The sequence below is a fragment of the Lagenorhynchus albirostris genome, chromosome 16, assembly GCF_949774975.1.
Source record: "Lagenorhynchus albirostris chromosome 16, mLagAlb1.1, whole genome shotgun sequence".
NCBI lineage: Eukaryota > Metazoa > Chordata > Mammalia > Artiodactyla > Delphinidae > Lagenorhynchus > Lagenorhynchus albirostris.
Window position 1 is genome coordinate 19,302,985 of NC_083110.1, and position 24,895 is coordinate 19,327,879.

At 35.6% G+C, this 24,895-nt stretch overlaps 2 protein-coding genes across 2 annotated transcripts in view; both read right to left on the reverse strand.

Moving 5' to 3' along the window:
* The window catches only part of CTNNA3 (catenin alpha 3), a 1,656,790-nt gene that overhangs the window by 427,040 nt on the left and 1,204,855 nt on the right, over positions 1–24,895 (reverse strand). The window lies entirely within an intron of this gene.
* Positions 9,987–10,362, reverse strand: LOC132507047 (small ribosomal subunit protein eS21-like). The gene has a single exon (XM_060126020.1). It carries the CDS (start codon positions 10,300–10,302, stop codon positions 10,051–10,053), a length of 252 nt encoding a protein of 83 aa, XP_059982003.1. The 5' UTR covers positions 10,303–10,362; the 3' UTR covers positions 9,987–10,050.

Below are 24,895 nucleotides of genomic sequence, written 5' to 3' on the forward strand. Positions count from 1 at the left end.
TATCTTCAAACTTTTCTTCTGCAGTTTCCTTACCTCTCTCAGCCTTCACAGAATTGAAGAGAATTAGGGCTTTGCTCTGGATTAGGCTTTGGCTGAAGGGAAGGTTGGGGCTATTTTTGATACAGACCATTCACACTTGCTCCATATCAGTAATAAGACTATTTCACTTTCTTATCATTGGTGTGTTCACTCGAGTAGCATTTTTAATTTCCTTCAAGAACTTTTCCTTTGCATTCACAACTTGCCTGTTTGGTGCAAGAGGCCTAGCATCTATTTTGGCTTTTGACATGCCTTCCTCACTAAGCTTAATCACTTCTAGCTCTTGATTTAAAGTGAGAGATGTGCAACTACTCCTTTCACTTAGAGGCCATTGTAGGGTTATTAATTGGCCTAATTTCAATATTGTGTCTCAAAGACTAGGGAGGCCTAAGGGGAGAGAGAGAGATGAAGGAAAGCCTAGTCGATGGAATAGTCAAAAACATATCCTACATTTGTGGAGAAGTTTGCTGTCTTACATGAGCATGGTTACAAGAGTAACATCTAAGATCACTGGTCACAGATCGCCATAACAAATATAATAATAATAAAAATGTTTGAAACATTAAGAGAATTACCAAAATGTAACACAGAGACACAAAGTGAGCAAATGCTGTTGGAAAAAATGGCACCTATAGACTTGCTCTATGTAGGATTGTCACAAATCTTCAATTTGTAAAAAAAAACTTAGCATCTGCAAAGAACAATAAAATGAGGTATGCCTGTACTCCTTAACTTATTTTGATTTTCTGTTTTTCTTTGATTATGTTTTTCCTTTTGATATGTCAAAACTCTAAAATTTATCAGTAAATTAAATGTATAACATTACTTAATTTTTTTAAACTTTTTTCTATATAATAATCATGAATGTAATCATTACTCTGTAGTGATTTTTATATAGATACAGGATTCACAAATCCATTTAAGAAGAATTTACAAGATCATCAGTTAAGAATAATTTTGGTATTTGAGACACAGTGCTAGACAGGAAAGACAAAGTTACCAACCCAAGAAAGCCTACATTCTATTAAAGAGGAATAACAGCAACAAAAAAACCCCAAAACAAACAAAAAAAAAATGGGGGGATGGATAAGTATAATAACTTCTGATGCTGATAAATACTGTAAATAAAATAAGGTAAATAAATAGAATATGGTGGAGGTATAATTTTAAATAGGGCATATCTTAGATTGGTTCTAAGGAACAGATTTGTACATGAGGAACTGCATGCAGATTTGTTGAGGAGCTCTCCCGAAGATACACCTAGAAAGAAATGAGGAAGGTAGAACTCTGCTAAATGAGAAGTGGACCCACTGAGCTCTAAAATGATACTCTTAGGTGCTCTGGAGCCTATTAGAATTCTCCCAAATTGAAGCAAGGAGTTAATATATCCTCATATAAATATAAGCCAGTCCCTAACTGCAGGCCACCACTTGGGAGGCAGCATAACTCTGGGAAAGGAAGTTTCCTGCAGTGAAAGGTGAGTCCCAGTGAGGGGCACAACCATGAGACACTGGCAACAGATATTCCTAGTGGCTGAAGGACAGTTGCATAGTCCCTAAAGAGGATGGAGTACTGCAGGACCTACTACAGTCTATCCCTTGTACCACTCATATTTACTTGTTTCTTATCATAAATTCACTATATCTAGGAATAGCTTCTCTGGGGGATCCTGGCTGGTGTTGTGTCCTGGGTAACTTACACGTAAAGAGTTAGTGAGACGAATTACAACCTGCACTAATGTAGCTACTCTTGGGGTTGTAACCAAGACTCATGATTGTCTCTACCATAATCCATTTTATTTTCTCCTAATCCTTAGCCAGCACCTCTGCTAATCAAGGCAGCTTGAATGGTGAGATGATCCTGACTCATCCCTGAGAGGTCCAAACCTCTAGTCACCTTTCCTCCCCAGGTCATATCTACTTGTACTTGTCCATTTTTTAAATTAAATCTTGGTGTGAAAATACCAAGAGGTGTCAAGAAATCCATCAAGTTTCAGACATTACTATTCTCTGCACCAAATATGTAGCATAGCCCTACCTTCCTGTTAATCAGGATTAATTACTTTTACCCACATAGTTACTCCATTTGTTACTTGCTGGCTTGACCTGGAATGAGTAAATGGAAGTACTTATTAAATGAAATGAATAAGACTGGAGAGGAGTAGCTTTAGAAGAGAGAGGGAAATCAGGAGTCTTTTTTTGATCATGTTATTTCTGAAATGTTCATACATATATGCCAGTAAGTGAAGATGTCAAACAAGTAGTGGGATATACAAGTCCCAGCCAAAACCAAGGTTGAGATTAATGTTAAATAATTGGGAGTCATCAAGTTGAAGACTGACGACTGGAATGGGTGGCTAATAATAGTGTTGAAGAAAAAAAATCAACGGAAGTGAAGACGCCATGAGATTGAGAGGCTAGGGTACTGGATAGTTCATATGAACAAATGTGAGTCACATGTAATCAGGACAAAACAAAACAGTGGAAAGGAAATCCAAGATTTACATATTAATCTTTGTTTAAAGTAAATCAATATCTTTTTTTATGGTTCATGGAACATTATTCGGTAAAACTTGAGAAAAAGAATTAATTACATTACTAGTTTAAGAAATGCCATGATTAAAGAAAGTTAAGTGGGTAAAATAACTTTAGAATTTCTTGAAATATTTACCATATTAATATTTATTTTAAATATACAAAAGTAAGATAAATATACGGAGTATCCCAACCTTATTATCTTATAGGACTAGCATCTACAAGAAACATACTAAGGAAATACTAATCAAGACTTTATAGAGGGGTAGGTCACACAAGTCTTGAGAATGTGATAAAACTTACAGGTACTCTCCCTTGAAAATGCACACACACACTCTGTGCACAACATCATATAGTTCACACAAACCTTGAGACTCCTCCATGGAGCCTAGGTTACAAACCTCTACACTCTATTCTTGCTACCAATGTCTGGTGTATTGACCAGCACCATGAGCATGACTTAAGCACTTGTTAGACATGCAGAATCTCAGGCCCTATCTCAGACTTACTGAATTAGAATCTTAAAAAGACTCCCAGGTGGTTTCAAGTTTGAAAAGCCCTGCTTTAGAAGAAGGTCATATCGTTCATTTTCATACTCAATAAAAAGAAAAACTGTCTTATATCACTAGACAATTTCAATAATTTCCAACATTCTTCTGAATTTCCCCCAAATTTTTATGCTGAATCATATTGACCTTAATCACAGCTGGGAATTAGTTCTTTTAATATTTTGCCACTTTTATAAAACAGATAATGGTAAAATGGTATTAACCACTAATTATTTGGTGCAAGCTATGAAGCTTGAAGAGGCATCCTCTTGTACCTTAATACTAGTAAGGTACAATTTACAAAGGCATGGAAATGTAATCTCAGGAGTCTTCATGTTTCTTTAAAAGATTAAACAGCCACGAAATTCCATTATCTAGAAGGTTAGACAGAAATGGCACTGCCCGGGTGTCCCATAATGTAGAGTGACGATTTGTAATAACAAAACACAAGGTCTTTCTTTCAGAGGTTTATGTCTGACTGCGATTTTCCATGTCCAGATACCCATAATCAATAATAGGTACAGCTTTAACTACCAAAATAGAATTTTAAAATATAAAAGGGAAGATACAGAAAAGAAAGTGGAAAAATAGTCCCCATGCATTAAATCTTCACAGCTAAGTCCTGCTGTTTGATATATTCAGTCTATTCCTTCTTTCCTTCAAACTACACTATTTAAGAGAAAAACTAATAATTATCTTATTTTCTTAAATTTGTTCCACCTGTTTTGTTCATTGGTGAAACAGAAGGACTATTATAGCATTTAAATATATAAATATTTTCAAAACAAATGGTGCTCTGGTTAGGCAATTTAATTCAAAAGGGGACTTTAAAATTCATAAGAGCTTCATGATAAATGTGATATAGATATGAGAAAAAAATGAGCTCAGAAATACAAAGCTGAAATGAACCCTGCTGGTTCCAATTCTTTACAGAAGTAAGTGGGGCACAGTTTGTATTTTTTCCAAATGGAATTTCTAGAGATTGCCATTTCTGGGGCCCTGACTTCATGCTGTCTATAAATGTTCAATGTTGACACTTCTCGACTGATCTTTAGAGGTGACCATTACACAAATACACTCTTTCTTTTATAGTTACTACTTTAGTTATAGTCAATGACTTCTTGCAGCAGGTTATTTTTTTAATGGTGGTGACAAACTGCTCAAAATCAGACTGATAAGGACACTTGAAAATGTTTACTCCCCATCAATCCTTGCTAAATAATAAAGGTCCGATTTCTTATGGATGCCTCATTAAATCTATTTTCTATTATTTAAACTTTGTTTTTCTCCAAGACCACTCCTATTTTTCTGTATCTCTTACAAGAGAAGAGCATATATGATTCTCAAATCAAGGCTTCATCAGTTACTAACAGAAGAATATTGATTTTCTTTCATGTAGGTCTATTCTATTTCATGTACAACATTATGTTCATTTTGTTTTTAAATTTTTTTTCAAAAACAGGAAGTTGTTACTGTTATTGATAGTCCATTTTACAGCGAATTGTGTCTACTCATTTTTCTGATACATATCTCTAGGGTAGATTGGTTCTACAGAAAGGCTATTTTTATATCTTACCATTGTACTTATCTCTTTGCTTTTTTCCCAAGTCATTTAATCTAGCCACAGAATTGCTATTGTAATCTCAGAGAGATGAAGGAGAGAGAGAGAGAGAGAGAGAGAAAGAGAGAAAGAAAGAAAAGAAAAATGAAGAAAAAGCAAAAAAGAAATTAGCTATGCTAACAGTGGCTTGGGAAAGCTTCAATCCCTTCACAATCTCATCCAACACAACTACCCCTGGTGGTGGTTTTTATAACCTCCTGTTGAACCATAATCCTCTCCTATATAGAAATTCTAGAGCTACCAGGCTTTTAATGAATATAATCATTTTTAAGAATAATAATGCTACTTGGTCATGATGTGTTTCTTTACATGTGTGGCCATTTTAGATTTAACTTTTAAGTCCTTTTAAGGACTTCATATTGCATATATGTTTATATATAAAATTGGCCTGTAATTTTTGTTCTATTTCTGACTGCTGTGGATGTTAAAATTACACTGATAGACTTAATCATGTGACTTTGCATCTTTCTTTAGTCTTGAAATAATTTGTAAAAGACAAGACTAATCTCCTTGAATATCTGGTAGAATCTGCTTGGAAAAAACGTCTAGATCTGGTATGTTTTGCTGGGGGCAAAGGTGGAGGATTTAATTTATTTGCAAGTTTACTCAGGTTTTCTGTTTTACTTAAGTCTATTTTTAGTATAATTATTGAATTTTCATTCATGAAAATTGCTCATTTCATCTAAATTTCCAAGTGTATTGAAGTTGCATTCCTTAAATGCAAAATTCCTTAACATGTTTCATATTATTTTCAAATGATATTTTTGCTCTACTCTATTTATAGTTTTATTTCCCTTCACAGTTAGTGTTTGTAATCTTTAAAAGAAAAAATTGTATTCTGTCTTGCAAGAGCTTTATTTCATTGACAAAACTTGTAAAGAACCAGCTTTAAAATCTGTTTTATTTTATATGATTTTCTTGTCTACTCTCTATTTTTTTCTACTTTTTCCAGCTTAACTCTGTTGTTCATTAGCTAGTTTCTAGAGATGAATGCTTAAGTAACTTTTTTTCCCATTAAAAAAATAAGTTTAACACGATAACTTGCAGTTATTACAGACTTAGATGCATTTTATAAGTTATAAAATGGATTCTTATTGTCTTTCAGGTATATATATTTCTTACTTTACATTATGAGTTCCTCTTTAACCTGTTATTTAAGAATAATTTCTTTGTTTTCAAACATGTTTTTCTGCATATTTTTAGTGCTAATTTAATCATATTATGGTGAAATAACATAGTTTGTACTGGACTCATTCTCTGGAACTAGATAGACTTTTTTCCTTTGTTATATATACTATGTGGTCAATTTTTATAACACTCCATGTGTATTTGAAAAAAATATATTTTTTCTTTGCTATAGAGTATTAATCAAGCCTTTGAGATGACTTGTTCAAATCACATATAACCATTTAAAAATTTTTGCTGTTCTGTTTGAGATTTCAGTTTCTGATAGCTGATGAATTTGACCTATTCAGATTTGGGAAGCTACTTCCCTGAGGAAGTTATGCTTAAACTGAAATCTAAATGATAAGCAGAAATTATTCTGGAGAAAAGGGAAAGAAAGGCCATTCATGTAAATTTAACTAGGTAAATTAATGAAGTTATAGCCTCAATTCATTTTAAACTACTCTTACAAATAAGCACTATTTCATAAACAGTAGTTCTAAATACCACTTGGTGATTCAAAGATTAAATAATTAAGAATTCTTTCTACTCAAGTTATTTGTGAGAACTACATAATGCAAACATTTGTAAAGGATTGATTACTTTTAGAAAGGCTGATATTGAATTTAATTTTTAATTTACTCTCTTGCAGAAATACCTATTGTATATTTTAGAAAAATTCTGCCATTTTTCCAGTATATAAAGACACTTTGTACAAAGTTTTGATACACATGTAGTTAAACAAATTTAAAAATCCTAGAAAATATTTCCTTTAAATGGTTAATAAAATGAGAGATGAAAGAAATAAATGAAAGGAAATTAAAGGTGCTGGGGTTGCATGCACCAACACAAAGTGGTTGTATCCACAAGTTATGGGACAATTGGGTGAAAATTGCACTGTAGAGCTTTGGGGCTTTTTTTTTTTTAGTGCTGATTGGAAATCTGTAGTGTATAGAAATGCGAAGCAATAAAGAAGCAAGAGGGGAGGGGGAAGAGGGAACCAACACAATGGAGATCCCAGGCGCTGCACTGGGTCCTTTTCTACATGCAGTATAATGTGGTGAAAAGCATATGAGCCATGTTATCATTTTGTTTTTCAATTGCTTGATTTGGACATTTCAACAACTGAAATTAAAACTGAGGTTTTATAGTTAAAGTTTTAGCTTGATAAATAATCTTAAGTAAAAAATTATAAATGAATGCCTTTAGAAAGCTTTTTCAATTCCAGGAGCTGTGCTTTTTTGGCTCCTATAAATTATAACATTTAGCAAAAGGCAGTAACTACTGCATTACCAAAGGGCATTCATCCAGCAAATCTAGATTCCAGACAACACCATCATTTTAGGGAAATAATTTAATGACTCAGAGTCTAGCAATATATCTTTTAAAATAATAACGTGCTACAGAGTGTTAACCTGCTATTTTTGTGGCAAGAATACATGCATTTCTTTTTGATTGTTTTCTACATGAAAATGGAAATAACTGAGTTGACAAATGACACTAAAATACTAAAAGTGCCTAACTTTATAATGGGCTTCATTTGTGAAAGGAAGATAGCATTGGCTTTGATTAACAGATTTCCTACTGGGAAATAAATTATCTTTTTCTCCATCTTGGGTTGTAGTCTAAGTTTAAACTCATTTTTTAGATGTAATTGCTATATTAAATAATTTTCTATAAAACTCATCCTAACAATCAAAAAGCGAAACCTTCAACCACTCTGAGTTCCATTCCACAGCTCAGAAAATAAAGCAGTTAACAGCCCAACCTACCTCCAAATAATTGTATACAAGATGTCAGCCAAATATCTTAAAAGGATAAGCTCTTTTTAGAAACTCATGCAATTTTAATTTATTTTCTCATTTTGTTCTTTTGCAGTGATAGTGCACATGGTAGAAGGTTTTGGTATTCTTTTCCAAGAGTTTAAAAAATCTACTTTGTTTGAAGTGCTAATATAAATACAGTTTGAATAAATAACCTGTAAGGTGAAAGTGAATCTAATGTATATAAAGAACAGTTTGTTGTCCATTGTTTCTTGTACAACACAGTAAGGCTTTAGACCTCACTTTATTCTATTAATGTTAAAGGGCCACCATTCAGCAAAACACTAAGAGTTTTACATTTCAGGTTTAGTAGAAATAAAGTGGTAAATATTCATTTTATAGTGAATGAGTAGACAGGGATGATATCAGGGAACATCATAGAATATAGTAAGTGACTGCATTTTACAACACCGAGAAAACATTTCTTAGAATATTTACACTTAAAAGAAAAATCTTGTTCTGCTGCATCACCTCTCAAAGAAGAAATAGCAACAGAAGAAAAATGTACTGGGTTTAAGATTCTGCTATAGTAGTATTTAAAGTGCTGCCTCATTTTCTCACAAGCTAGAGAAGTTACTTTGCTCAAAATTAATTATTCCTTTTTTTCCAAGTTGCTTATGAACTAGATTTGTAAAGATTCCTAATTAGCCTAATCATTCCAACCACAGTTCCCTGTCCAAGTCACAAGCTTAGCTTTTTTGAAGATAAAGTAAGACTAGGAAGATTTTTCTAATTTTAGCATTCACCAACCTTGTGACTATGGGCTGATCACTTGGTCTCTCTGTGTTTGTTTCCTCCAATATAAATAGGACTTCGCAATAGTACACACCACATAGAGCTTTGAGGGGATTAAATAACCATGCACACACACACATATACATACTTACATTTAGTACATTGCCTTGTATGTGACAGTACTTAAGCAAATCTAATTAATAATTGGTTGTAGTAATGATAATAGTCCGAGTTGCAATAGCATGGATTAAGATGGTATACGTATAATCACGAGTAGCTACAGACAATATTTAGTGAGCAGTCACTATGTGTTAACAGATACTTTTTTATGCTTGACTTGTATCACCTTATTTAACCAGCAAAACAGTACAATGAGATAAATAAAATGCTCACCTCCATTTTATGGATGAGGAAAACACTAGGGCACAGAAATTAGAGAAATGAATGCAACACAGAAGAGAGAGAGGCATATGTGTTTTAAAAGGTAATAAAATAAAAAGGTTAGAAGAGAAAAAATATTTTCTAGATGCCTAAGAAAACATATAAAAATTATCTAGATTCAGAGACAATTTATTAATTAAATGTTAAATGTAAGATTAAGAATAATACAGTTGTAAAAATTTCCTTAAAACTTTAAGAAAATACTGATTTATTGGACTCCTGGATTTGTAATTCCTTTTTTATAAAATATCACTGGAAAATTAAATTATAAAAAAATTTGGCTGACAGCTCTCCTGAAAAGTTTCAACCCTCTTATCATAACACAAAGCAAATACTAACTCCTGTTATCTCTTTTTTTGTTTTCTTAACATCTTTATTGGGTTATAATTGCTTTACAATGGTGTGTTAGTTTCTGCTTTATAACAAAGTGAATCAGTTATACATATACGTATGTTCCCATATCTCCTCCCTCTTGCATCTCCCTCCCACCCTCCCTATCCCACCCCTCCAGGCACTCACAAAGCACCGAGCTGATTGCCCTGTGCTATGCGGCTGCTTCCCACTAGCTATCTACCTTACGTTTGGTAGTGTATGTATGTCCATGCCTCTCTCTTGCTTTGTCAGCATCCTGCCAAGGTCAAACCTGCCACGCTTTCCAACGTATTATCTGTAACCATATTTCATGGTAGTTCAAAATTTCTACCTGAAAGATTTGGGAATCATTCTAATCCCAGATTTGAATAGTTCCTGATTTATAAAGGTCTAAAAAATAAAATCACGTACTCTTTCATTTATAAAATTTCTCCTATACTTTTATATTTTTAATTACAAAAAGTCAAACAATATAGATATATCATGTAAAATGTTAAATCTCTTTTAATTATTTCCATTCCATCCCATGGATAGCTATACTTAACAGTTTATCTATATCCTTCCAGTTCTTTCTCTGTAGTGTTCTCTTAAAAATAAAACACACCAAAAATTTTGTATACTATATATTTATTTGTGACAAGCTTTGTTTTTACTTGTCAATTACATATACGAGACATCAGTACCAACAGATCAACTTCACACTTTTTTTTTTTTTTTTTTAGGTTTTCACTCTGTATTTATGACACACGTTCCACATCCAGGATCCTCTCCAGTCAGAAGTTCTTTGAGATAATGCCGTCAAGCTTGGCCAGTTGGAGAATGGAGTCATCTGACTCGCCCATCCTGAGAATGGCCTCGCAGATGGCATAGGCTGTAAACTGGCCGTTGAACCTGCCTGTCACCTTGTCAACCTTGGCCACGTTCATCTGGATGGACGCGTGGTCCTTGGCGCCTATGATGCGGTTGCTGGCAGAGCATTTCCGCAGCATGTACAGGTCCACGAACTCGCCGGCATTGTTCTGCATGTTGAGGGAGCGTCTGGTGGCACCACAATGAGCGCGAGCGCAGAAAGAACTTCACACTTTTTTAATGACCATAAGAACCCATGATGTACCTGAATCATAATTATTTATATCCTTTTCTATAGAAATTTTATCTCTATTTGTTGTTATTACAGAGTAATTAATATCTTTATAACCTTGTTCGTATGTGAAAATGGTTTTGTAAGATAGATTCTTAAGACTGGAAAAGCTGGATCAGTACATTCTCAAATTTGTAGAGTCTGCCAAATTGCCCTCAGAGAACATTTTCACCAATCCGCACAAAATAAATAATCCTACCAAAAGTGAATAAGAATATGATTTACAAAACCTCAAAAATATTTTGGTATAAATCTAGCAAAACATGTACAGGATCTTTATGCTGAACGGAACAAAATGCTGATGAAAGATGCCAAAGACCTAAATAATTTGAGAAAAATACTATGCTCAGGGGTTGGAAGGCTCGACATTGTAAAAACATCAGTTGTTCCCAAATTGATACTTATATTTATTGCAATTCTAATGAAATTCCAAGTAGGATTTTTTAGATATAGACAGCCTGATTTTTTAAAGTATATGAAAATTCAAAAGATCTAGAATAACTAAAGTGATTTTGAAAAAGAAGAATAAAGTTGGAGGAATCATTCTACCTAAATTTAAGATTCACTGTAAAGCTATGGTAATCAAGACAATGGGGTATTGGTGAAGGGATAGACACATAGATCAATGAAACATAATAGTCTAGAAATACATGGATAAGTGATTTTTCACAAAATGCAAAAGAATCCAATGGAGAAAAAAATAGTCTTTTCAACAAATAATATTGGAAAAATTGGATATCCCTATGTAGTAAAAATAATCTACCCTAAGCCTCATATGTTATCAAAAATTTAACTCAAAATGGATCATGATCTAAATATGAAATGTAAACCCATAAAATATTCTTTTAAATATAGGAGAAAACTTTTATGACCTGGTGTTAGATAAAGAGTTCTTATACATTATACCAAAAGCACATTCCATAAAATAAATAATTATTAATTAGATTTCAACAAAATTTAAAACTTTTGTTCTTCAAACACACTGTTGAGAGAACGAGAAGATAAACTTCAGAATTAGAGAAAGTATTTATAAATTATATATCTGATAATGATCTTGTACCCAAAATATATAAAGAATTCTCAAAACTCAATAATAAGAAAACAAACAACTCAATTTAAATGTTCCTGAAAATATCAAGTTCTGGTGGGAACGTGGAAAAACTGGAACTCTCACATATGTGCTGGTTGGTAGTTTCTTCTTTACCATATGCCTCAACAATACTATTCCTGGGAATTTAAATAAAAATTTATGTTCACACAAAAATCTGTAATGAATATGTAGGTAAGCTCTATTCATAATTTCTAAAAAATTGTAAATAATTCAAAATCCTGGCAAAGGACTGATTTGTCTTTAAAGAAACAAGAAATTCCTGTTAGATCCAGACAATTTATAACTTACAAGAAAGCAAAAGAAAGATGAGCAAAAGTGCCAGCTCCCCATGTCCCTGGTCCCCAAGGATGACACTGAAACAAAAGGGGCCAAATAATATGACGATGTGACATGAGTGTCAGTGTAACCTGTTACTCACTGAGAAGCCAATTTCAATTTAAAGGTAAGCTGTTTTATAGTCTGTCGTTGTACACTAATGGCAGCAAGGCAAAAATTCTCACATCTATTCAAAACACTGGAGGTGATAAGAAACTGCCTCATGACACCTTCCTGGGAAGATAGGTAAGCAGGTGGAAAATGGTCTTGTTCACAAGCTCCGGCATGCTCTCATGTTCCAGGAATATCGCAGGGAATTCTGCCAAGACTTAGATCTGCTGTAGTTAAGCCTTTCCCACATGGCCTATGTGGAGACATGCAAGGCAGATGCTTACTGTATGCCTCAGAAATCCCACTCCTGGGTATTAACCTTAGAGAGTGAAAACTTACGTTTACTCAAAAACCTGTACATGAATATTTATAGCAATCCTAGTCATAATCATACAAACTGGAAATATTCCAAACGTCCTTCAACAGATGGATGAACAAATGTGATACATCCGTTCAATGGCATACTACTCAGCTATAAAAGAATGACTGATGTGATCAACAACTTGGATGAAAGCACTGTGTTATGGATTCTAGATTTGTGTTTTGTGTTTTATATGGTAGAATTCCTTTACTCTTTAAACATATTATCCTTATAATTTCATCAAAACATTTGTGTTTTTTCTTTCACATATATTATGAACTGAACTGTGTCCCCTCAAAATTCATATGTTGAAGCCCTAACTGCCAACACGACTGTATTTGGAAACAGGACCTTAAAGGAGATGGTTAAGGTTAAACAAAATCATAAGGGCAGGGTCCTAATCCAATAGGACTGGTGTTCTTATAAGAAGATGAAGAGACACCAAAGCTCTCCTTTTCAGCTCACACACAGAGAAAAGACCATGTGAGGACATGGCGGGAAGGTAGTCATTTACAAGCCAGAGAGAGAGGTCTCACCAGAAACCAACCCTGTCAGCATCTTGATCTTGGACTTCTAGGCTCCAGCACTGTAAGCAAATAAATGTCTGTTGTTTAGGCCACTCAGTCTGTGGCATTTTGTTATGATAGCCCTAGCAAGCTAATGCTATGGAAATTACTTTTTTGTTATGATGCGAATAATGGACTTAACATTTGTTTCTGCCAACATAAACAATGAAATGTCAAAACAAAATGTATTAAATGTTTTCCCAAATGGTCCAAAATGCCACTTTTCTTAGATTAAATTCCTGTTTCATATGGATCTGATCTTGGTTTCTCTATTGTTTTTCATAGATCTATTTGCATATTCCTGTGCCTATACTATACTGTTTTAATTATAGTAGCTTTTATGCTTCGTTTAATACCTGGTACAATAAGCCTTCACTTATGTTCTCTTGTCAGTTTTCTTAAATAATTTAATTCAATACTGCCCTCAGTTCCATTTGTCTATACAAATACTATTCAAAGTGCCAGTTCACAAGGAAATAATAATCTTGCAGCAGAATGTAAATTAAATATAATACTTTGTGTACTGTTTATCTGACAGTTTTCATAGTAAGGCGTTTTCCATAAACAAACCAGTGCATTGATTCTGACACATTCTAATAATGAATTGGAGAAAAAACCATCTACTCATATAAGTTGCAGATTTGTGGACCACACTATAGTAACATCGGCTTAGACTTCCTCAACCATGAATAAGCTAAAACCAGGGAACCATGTTTGACCTAGAGGTTTTTAATCAGCCTGCAATAGGGCACAAGTCCCTTATTCTTACGTTTCCTCACCAGTGTTTCTGTTGACTTTCCCACTCTTCCCAGTCTGGGGTACAGAGAAGGAGAACTAGGACCTTCTCAAGGGTTTAGGAAGCATATAATCCCAGGTAAAATTTCTCATATCATTTCTCACTTACCAAATGGTTGAACTTTTATTTTCTTCACAACTGCTGGGTACATTGCTCTGACATCAAATTCTGTATTCTTTCCTGCTCTATTATTTATAGTATAAATTCTGGTTCTTTGGAACTCACAAATCCCTTTTTCTCTCAAGAAATTTCACTTCTTATAATAAAGCCTTGGTGTCTAGACTACTGTTTTGGTTTGTTGTTTTAAAACATTTTTCTTTGTGTGTTTTAAATTCCTTAAGCTATCCTCAGCCCTTCAGGAAAAAAAAAAAAGTGTTAAATGTTAGAGCTTGGTGTGGGTTGAAGTGATAAAAGAGGGAAAAGTAGTAGCATGGAGAAACAGTTACAATCTGGCAAAAACTGACCAACAGAGGAGCCTGGAGTTGGAGTAGAGAGTGAGAGAATACAAGCACAAGTCAGACATGCTTGTGGGACATGAGTATTTCCCAGGGATCTGAAAAATTTGTGGAGCGAATCTCATAAAAAGACTGGACATTGTACACTCATGGAAGAGGAGTCATAGGCAGACAGATCATTCTAGATGAGTCGTAAAAAGAAGGGTGACCCCCACAGTTGAAGAAGTTATAGATATTCAGATTCCATATATATAGTAGACACTTATATGTAGCATATATTTTAACAACAGTCCATTTATTATGGCTATTACACACTATATAATTGAAATAAAATTTTAAAAGAATAGGGAATATGTTGCTGAGTGATTAGGTCATACATTTTCTATAAAAACTGATTTTCTATGAAAATGATTTTCTGTGAAATTAATGAGTAGAGGAATAAAACAGTACAGGATGTGACCCTGGCTTTTGGATGGCAGTCCATCTATAGACCCTCTAGCAGACAGGATTGATGTCTCAGTATTTCACATACATACCTCTGTTTCTACTTGCATCTTATCTCTTACAGCAAGTTGTAATATTTCAAAAGTACTATAATCGTTTCCTCATCTCAAAGAGTGCTCTTTTTTCATTCATTTACTGAGGTAATATTCTTGTATATCTTCAATTATTACTTGCAGAAAAAACAGTTTTATTTAAATTCCCTCCACATGGATAACCTCTCTACTCCTCAAAAAGAATGTACATTTAAAAGAGAAAGAATGCAATAAACTGGTTTCACATGCCATTTATTTATTGATAAGAAAGTCTCCAAATAAAGTTGGAGGGGGGTATGATTTGATACCATGTATAACAACTTTCTATAAAGTTCAATTTGCTTTTACTTTGTAACAGAATGATTTGAAATCTGAACTTTACATATGAATAAAACTTTATTTATGAACTTCATATATTACCTTTTTTTTATTCTTGGTAGATAAAACTGCCTGTTATTTTTCCTCTCATATGTACTATCAATATAATTATAATCTCATTAGCATTTGTATACATGTGTCTTCCTTTTCTATTTATTACTACCATCCTTTCCTCTGTTTCTTTCCTATTTTGTCCCAGGCCCATAATACCAGGTCAGCATTTACCTGACAGTGACACTAAAAATAATGAAAGCCAAGATTTATAGAAGGCTTATAAAATGCCAGTCCTTATGTTAAGCATCTTATAATCGTACGTAAATTATTTCATTTCATTCTCACAACAATCCTATAATACAGGTAATAACAGTTTCCCTTGTTGACGAGGAAACTGAAGCTGAATGATTGAGTAATTTCACTGAAGTCCTAAGTAGCTGGAAGTGGAAGAACCAGGATATGAACTAAGATCTGAGTGCAGAGTTAGTGTCATTAGAAATTAAAATAATCCTTTGTACTTAAAACAGTATTCATCTCCTACAAAATTTTTTATTTTCCAAAATTTTCTTTAAGGATGATTTTCTAAAGTTAAAGGTCAAACTAAAAGAATGCATTTGCATTCTCAGAGGATGAATGAACACAAAGCAGTTCCTTTCACTAAATTGCTATCTCCTATCATTAAATTATTATTTCTTACTGCAGTTCTCCTAGCTTCTGTGTTCACATGTTTTCTCTTCTGCATTTCTATTACTTCTAAATGATCTAGCTGAAATTCTTCTTTCAACTTGAAAACTTTCCAAATAACAGACTTCAGGCTAAGATGTGAGTAGAAGAACATGCAGAAAAAATGACTCCCCAAACTCCATAAAAAATGACCAGGAAAGCATTAGCACTATATGAAAAGTCATTCCCAAGACCAGAATAAGCTATGAAAGTTATGAGACTCATGTATACTCTGTAATCTGAAAGGAAATTAAATAATCCCCTATATGACAAGAAGAAACCCAGGAACTATTCCTTCCCTTGCTCCAGCCTGGAAAAAATAGGTTTAATTCAGGCTATGGAAGAAAAGTTGGAACTGGGCAAGGTATTTTGGAGAAGCAAAGAAACTACATGGTCGGAGTAGAGGAGCGGCCCCTTCCCTATTTTTTACAAATCAGCATAAGGAAGGAACACGTTTCATAGATAGGAGGTAAGGAGTGTAGATGTTTAACTGGGGGCACAGGATCCTTCCGGTTCCATGTGCAATTATATACTTAGTATTTTATTTATTTTTTTTGCGGTACGGGGGCCTTTCACTGTTGTGGTCTCTCCCGTTGCGGAGCACAGGCTCCGGACGCGCAGGCTCAGCGGCCATGGCTCACGGGCCTAGCCGCTCCGCGGCATGTGGGATCTTCCCGGACCGGGGCACGAACCCACGTCCCATGCATCCGCAGGTGGACTCTCAACCACTGCGCCACCAGGGAAGCCCTATACTTAGTATTTGATGGAAAATGGTTTAGTATTTTCTATCAAAAAATCTTATTAATATCTTTATTTTAGAGTCTCCGAAAAATTATGAGGAAGGGGAAATATGTTATCGGGCAAAATTTCCTGAAATTAAATCTCTGGAGAATTTTGACTTTCGTTTCAGGCCTCCAGTGAATATGCATTATTTTGAAATAGAAAAAATTCAACTAAAATATTTCCAGGAAGTCCATGATAGTAGGTCTAAATTTCCCCTCTAAATGTCATCTCCTATTCAGCAGGGCTTAATCCAATTCATTCTTCCCCACAATGTTCTCACTCACACTTGCTTCTCTGTGAGCATTATTCCCCTGACATGACTGCTATTTCCTCCTCAAGGAGCAAGTACAGCACATGAAGATGAAAAGTCAAAATCTTTCTCTTAAACGTAGGAAAATAAGATTATTAAACTGGATTTAACAATGACAAGAAATGTGCCTTTTATAGGCTAATTGGAATGGAGAATTATTCTGAAGGTAGCCAGCTATATTAAAAACCAAAACCAAAAACACACAAAAAACAGTTTCAACCAGAAAACTGGAACATGCTTTTAAACAGTGTCCCTATTCAACTAAATTCCAAATATGGGCTTGCAATGGAGAAACGCTGATTTTCTTCCTTGATTCCATATGGTATCTGGTATTAAGAATGAATGACATAGGGTGCAGAAAGGACAAACGGTAGCAGAATTTCAGAAGTGGGAAAGGCTACCTAATGATTACAATAGATTTCAGAGCTACAACTATGCTACAAATAAATAGCCTGTCAGGAGTTAACAAAATGTCCCATGAGATGTACTATAAAAGTCAGCCACATGCAGAACACATTCAATATAAGACAGCTGTCTTATTTTAAAGTTTAGGGCAATAGTGATTGATCACCAAATCAATAGGCTGATGTGCAACGGAAGCTCCCTCCTCGGAAACACTGTGTGTTCTTAGAAGATGAAAACATCTTTTGGGACTTGTACACGGTGGTAAAATTTTCAAATATTTAAATAAGGTAAGTAAGTATTCAGACTTTGGATCACCTTCAACGTGACAAAATATATCTGATATTACCCAACATCCTGATCTTTGCCATATAAAAATCCTGTATCAGGTTAGATAGTCCTATTACAGTAGCTTTGCAGTGAGAATCTGGTTAAGACCTGCATTAAAGTAAGTTCTTCGATCTTACTGCACATGAGAGCAAATTGTTTATTTCCTTGCCTCTGAGATGCCAAGGCAAGTAGTTTTCACAAAGACAAATCTAATGAGACTGTTCTACTTGTTGAGAACTGGGCTCAGGAAGCATGTCCTGTCTATTCTCAATTGACCTGCTTCATAACCTTGGTGATCTGGGGTCTGCTTATTTGCTCAGAAAATTCTAAAAAAAAATAACACAGAGAACACCACTGGGCGTGAATGTGGTTCCTAACTAGAAGTTGTGTTCCAAGTGTATATGGTCCGAGGGATTATCTAATGGGAGTATCATAGAGTTGTGGATTTTGGAACTAACAGGAACACTGGAAATCATAAAGTGTGACCCACTGACATCATAGACATGACCAATATTTATTAGATGGAAATGATAAAACCAGATCACATATTTACCTGCCCTCTGTGTTATATCTTATGTGTCAACTTGGCAAGGCCACCATACCCGGATTTTTAATCAAACACATCTAGATGTTGCTGTGAAGGTATTTTTCAGATGAGATTAACATTTAAATCAACAGATTTTGAGTAAAGCAGATTCCCTCCATAATATGGGTAGGCCTAACCAAATGAATTGAAAGACTTAAGAAGACTGGCCTTCCTGAGGAAGAGAGAAATCGGCCAGCAGACAGCCTTCATACTCAAACTGCATAGTCAGTTCTTCCCTGGGTCTCCAGCCTGAAGGTCTACCCCTGCATATTTTGGATTTGCAAGCCTCCATAACTTCATGAGCCACTTCCTTAAAGTCTTTCTCTCTGTCTCTGTCTCTGTCTCTCTCTCTGCTCTGTTTGGTTCTGTTTCTCTGGAGAATAGTGACTGATCCACATTTCATCCTGCAAGGGTATCTCATCACACTAAGAGCTATCTAAAATCCTTTGCATGACCTACAAACTCTCCATGATCTGACTGTTGGGAGATCCCTTTAACCTCATTTACTATCTTTCTTCCCCTCATTCACTGTGTCCAACTACACTAACCTTTTAACCTTGTGTTTAGTCCTCTCGTGGTATTTTATTCTCTATAAGAGCCCAGTCCTTTATTTCACTCAGGTCTCTGCTCAAATATCACCCTTAAAGGCTCACAACTCAAAGTGGGGTTCATGAGCTAGCAGCATTGACAAGACCCAGGAGCTTACAAGAAACAAAGAACCACAAACCTCATCCTAGATCAACTGAATCAAAATCTACATTTTAGTAATGTCCCCAGCTGACTCATATGCACGTTAACGTTTGAGAAGCATGGATGCAAAGTGTCATTTCCCATCCTTCTTTGGCCCTTTGCCTGCTTCTTCTTTAAGGCACTCATCAGTAACTGACATGATAATATATGTTCATATATCTGTTCATTGACTGTTCCTCCCACTATATTGTAAACCCCAAAAGGCCAGGGACTCTAATCCCAAGACTAGAACCTTTCCTGGCACATAGTAAACCCTCCCTCTCTCTCTTTATATATATATATACCGACACACACAATGAAGAAATGGCAGACATGACAGAATTTTCTTCTTTAACCAGTTTTCTCTGTCTAGAACACTCTTCATGAGCTCTTTGTTCCTTTAATGCTTACTTATAACTTAGGTCTCAGCCAAGACAGTTCTTCCTTTGGGCAAGTTCTTCTTGATTCTTCTTGTGTTGATTGTGCCCTTTGGATGTGCATCCATGTACTACCTCATCAGAATACTTATAATACTACATAGTAGGTCCTCAATACAGCATTAATGAGTGAATGAATGCTGACTGCAGCAGACAGCTCTTAAATAACCACTCAGCGTTCTCTACCCAGTTTGCCCTAAGCAAATACTGATTTTTGTGTACGTATCAAATCTCCTCCAGTAGGTCATGTACTTCAAACTATATCCGTTCTGCAGACTCAGAGAGTAGGATCTAATTGTCCAAGACAAAAATAGCGGACCCTTTGTCCTTGCCGGGGATTGGTTTAAGAATGGGCATGCACTTCAGTTCTAAGCAAGGAGACATGAGACCACATCTGGGCTCTTAGAAAGGGACTCGAAATGATATAACTCTTTTTCTGCCTCTGGAAAATTTTGGTGTACAGGTTTAATACTCAGAAATGCTATAGCCATCTTGCTAACAGTTAAAAGATGAAGCCAACCTACATGAAAGGGTTTAGAGAAGTGAAGTCAGAGCTTAGACGGTCCTACCCAGGGAATTTTTGTCCTTGTTGAAGATGAATGAGATCAGATTTTAATTATTTGAAACTGGAAACGTTTTTTTTAGGTTGGTAATCTGAGTATTAACTTATACACCTTCCTGGTGTTTGAAAAACAAGAGTGATACTAGTAATTATTAGTGCACATATTCTCTTTTTCTTCCCCAACCAGAACATCCAACAGTACTGAGAGAGTCTTCTGTAGTATAATAAGTAGCTAACCCTTGAACTTATAAAACTTACTTCTTAGTAGCCATTAATAAATAAGCATTTACCAATGGCATAGCTATTATACTGTAACTGAGAGAATATCAATTTTAATATTAAAATGCAAATCAGGAAATTCTTACTTGTTTTAGCTGTCTGAAAAAGCATTTCTAGACAACTTACATAAATTCTTTAAACAGTGATATAATCAGTACAGATGTTATAATAGTCAAGACCTATGGTATCAGACAGCCAAAAGGAAATAGGAATTAATTGGATGCATTTCAAAAAGTAAGAGTATAGGGAGATTATACCAAATGATTGTCCACCTGCCTAAATTGTTGAAGGATTCTGTGCAGGAACAGTATAAGCAAGATGGCATATTTTAAAGGTAGATTATTCCCTGAAGTAGGTATTAGTGTTACATAGGTAGTTTTTCCTTAAAAGTTTGTGATTTGACTCAATTAGAAATTTAAAAGGACACTCAACAAAAACCTGAATCCAATGCACAAATAAGGATTGCATCCATTTACTCATTCAGCAAATATTAATTAAATACTAGATTGTGCCCAGTACTGAACTAGACACAGGTAATGCAACAGTGAACAAAAACCAGAAACAGTCTATAACCTTATCAAATTCACAGATTAGAGGAGAAAAAATAAATTAAATAATAATGCAATTATATGTTAAGGATGAAAGTAAGTTACTGAAAATTATGCAAGCATATATCAAATAATTTTTAATAAGTCTGGACTATTTGGGAAGCCAGAGAACTAAAAGAGGAGCAGAAGTTAGAAGGAGGTGGCGAGGAGATATCTGAATCAAGGAGTACAGAATTAGCCAAGGCCAGATTGGTTCAAGATGGCGGAGTAGAAGGATGTGCTCTCACTCCCTCTAAAAGCTGAACAATCATCGACAGGAAGAAACTGGAACTCACCAGAAAAGATACCCCACATCCAAAGACAAAGGAGAAGCCACAATGAGATGGTAGGAGGGGTGCAATCACAATAAAATCAAATCCCATAACTGCTGCGTGGGTGACTCACAAACTGGAGAACACTTATACCACAGAAGTCTACCCACTGGAGTGAAGGTTCTCAGATTCACATCAGGATTCCCAACCTGGGGGTCTGGCAACGGGAGGAGGAATTCCTAGAGAATCAGATTTTGAAGGCTAGTGGGATTTGATTGTAGGACTTCGACAGGACAGCGGTAAACAGAGACTCCATTCTTGGAGGGCACACACAAAGTAGTGTGCACACTGGGACCCAGGGGAAGGAGCTGTGACCCCATAGAGACTGAACCAGACCTACCTGCTAGTGTTGGAGGGTCTCCTGCAGAGGCAGGGGGTGGCCCTGTCTCACCATAAGGACAGGGACACTGGCAGCAGAAGTTCTAGGAAGTACTCCTTGGAGTGAGCCCTCCCAGAGTCCGCCATTAGCCGCACCAAAGAGCTTGGGTAGGCTCCAGTGTTGGGTGGCCTCAAGCCAAACAACCAACAGGGAGGGGACCCAGCCCCACCCATCAGCAGACAAGTGGATTAAAGTTTTACTGAGCTCTGCCCACCAGAGAAAAAGCCAGGTCTACCCAGTCCCTCGCATCAGAAAACTTCCACAAGCCTATAGATAGCCTCATCCACCAGAGGGCAGACAGCAGAAGCAAGAAGAACTACAATCCTGCAGACTGTGGAACAAAAACCACATTCACAGAAAGACAGACAAGATGCAAAGGCAGAGGGGCTATGTACCAGATGAAGGAACAAGATAAAACCCCAGAAAAACAACTAAATGAAGTGGAGATAGGCAAGCTTCCAGAAAAAGAATTCAGAATAATGATACTGAAGATGATCCAGGACCTCGGAAAAAGAATGGAGGCAAAGATGCAAGAAATGTTCAACAAAGATCTAGAAGAATTAAAGAACAAACAAACAGAGATGAACAATACAATAACTGAAATGAAAAATACACTAAAAGGAATCAATGGCAGAATAACCGCGTCAGAAGAATGGAAAAGTGAGCTGGAAGACAGAATGGTGGAATTCACTGCTGTGGAACAGAAGAAAGAAGAAAGAATGAAAAGAAATGAAGATAGCCTAAGAGACCTCTGGGACAACATTAAATGCAACATTCGCATTACAGGGATCCCAGAAGGAGAAGAGAGAGAGAAAGGACCCGAAAATAGATTTGAAGAGATTATAGTCGAAAACTTCTCTAACATGGGTAAGGAAATAGCCACCCAAGTCCAGGAAGTGCGGAGAGTCCCATACAGGATAAACCCAAGGAGAAACACGCCAAGACACAGAGTAATCAAATTGGTAAAAAGTAAAAACAAAGAAAAATTATTGAAAGCAGCAAGGGAAAAACGGCAAATAACATACAAGGGAACTCCCATAAGGTTAACAGCTGATTTCTCAGCAGAAACTCTACAAGTCAGAAGGGAGTGGCATGATATATTTAAAGTGATGAAAGGGAAAAACCTACAACCAACATTACTCTACCTGGCAAGGATCTCATTCAGATTTAATGGAGAAATCAAAAGATTTACAGAGAAGCAAAAGCTAAGAGAATACAGCACCACCACACCAGCTCTACAACAAACGCTAAAGGAACTTCTCTAAGTGGGAAACACAAGAGAGGAAAAGGACCTACAAAAACAAACCCAAAACAATTAAGAAAATGATAATAGGAACATGCATATCAATAATCACCTTAAAAATGAATGGATTAAATACTCCAACCAAAAGACACAGGCTTGCTGAATGGATACAAAAACAAGACCCATATATATGCTGTCTACAAGAGACACACTTCAGACCCAGGGAGAGATACTAACTGAAAGCAAGGGGATGGAAAAAGATATTCCATGCAAATGGAAATCAAAAGAAAGCTGGAGTAGCAATACTCATATCAGATAAAACATACTTTAAAATAAAGAATGTTACAAGAGACAAGGAAGGACACTACATAATGATCAAGGGATCAATCCAAAAAGAACATATAAGAATTACAAATATATATGCACCCAACAGAGGAGCACATCCATACATAAGGCAACTGCTAACAGATATAAAAGAGGAAACTGACAGTAACACAATAATAGTGGGGGAATTTAACACCTCACTTACACCAATGTACAGATCATCCAAAAAGAAAATTAATAAGGAAACACAAGCTTTAAATGACACAGTAGGCCAGATAGATTTAATTGATATTTATAGGAAATTCCATCCAAAACCAGCAGATTACACTTTCTTCTCAAGTGCACACAGAACATTATCCAGGATACATCACATCTTGGGTCACAAATCAAGCCACAGTAAATTTAAGAAAATTGAAATTGTATCAAGCATCTTTTCTGACCACAACTCTATGAGATTAGAAATCAATTACAGGGAAAAAAATGTAAAAAAGACAAACACACGGAGGCTAAACAATACGCTACTAAATAACCAAAAGATCACTAAAGAAATCATAGAGGAAATAAAAAACATCTTAGAGACAAAAGACAATGAAAACACGACAATCCAAAACCTAAGGGATGCAGCAAAAGCAGTTAAGAGGGAAGTTTATACCTACCTCAAGAAACAAGAAAAATCTCAAATAAACAAGCTAACCTTACACGTAAAGGAACTAGAGAAAGAAGAACAAACAAAACCCAAAGTTAGGAGAAGGAAAGAAATCATAAAGATCAGAGCAGAAATAACTGAAATAGAAACAAAGAAAACAATAGCAAAGATCAATAAAATTAAAAGCTGGTTCTTTGAGAAGGTAGATAGAATTGATAAACCATTAGCCAGACTTATCAAGAAAAAGAGGGAGAGGACTCTAATCAATAAAATTAGAAATGAAAAAGGAGAAGATACAACAGGCATCGCAGAAATACAAAGCATCCTAAGAGACTACTACAAGCAACTCTATGCCAAAAAAATGGACAACCTGGAAGAAATGGACAAATTCTTAGAAAGGTATAACCTTCCAAGAATGAACCAGGAAGAAACAGAAAATATGAACAGACCAATCACAAGCACTGAAATTGAAACTGTGATTAAAAATCTTCCAACAAACAAAAGACCAGGACCAGATGGCTTCACAGGTGAATCCTATCAAACATTTAGAGAAGAGCTAACACCCATCCTTCTCAAACTCTTCCAAAAAATTGCAGAGGAAGGAACACTCCCAAACTCATTCTATGAGGCCACCATCACCCTGATACCAAACCCAGACAAAGATAGTACAAAAAAAGAAAATTACAGACCAATATCACTGATGAATATAGATGCAAAAATCCTCAACAAAATACTAGCAAACAGGGCTTCCCTGGTGGCGCAGTGGTTGAGAATCTGCCTGCCAATGCTGGGGACATGGGTTCAAGCCCTGGTCTGGGAAGATCCCACATGCCGCGGAGCAACTAGGCCCGTGAGCCACAACTACTGAGCCTGCGCATCTGGAGCCTGTGCTCCACAACAAGAGAGGCCGCGACAGTGAAAGGCCTGCACACCGCGATGAAGAGTGGCCCCCGCTTGCCGCCAACTAGAGAAAGCCCTCGCACGGAAACGAAGACCCAACACAGCCAAAAATAAATAAATTAAAATAAATAAATTAAAGTAACTTTCATCTTAAAAAAAAAAATACTAGCAAACAGAATTCAACAACACATTAAAAGGATCATACCCCATGATCAGGTGGGATTTATCCCAGGGATGCAAAGATTTTTCAATATATGCAAATCAATCAATGTGATACACCATATTAACAAACTGAAGAACAA

What these genes read in the sequence shown, in the direction of transcription:
- LOC132507047 (XM_060126020.1), bottom strand. Translation starts at nt 10,302, where the DNA reads ATGCAGAACAATGCCGGCGAGTTCGTGGACCTGTACATGCTGCGGAAA.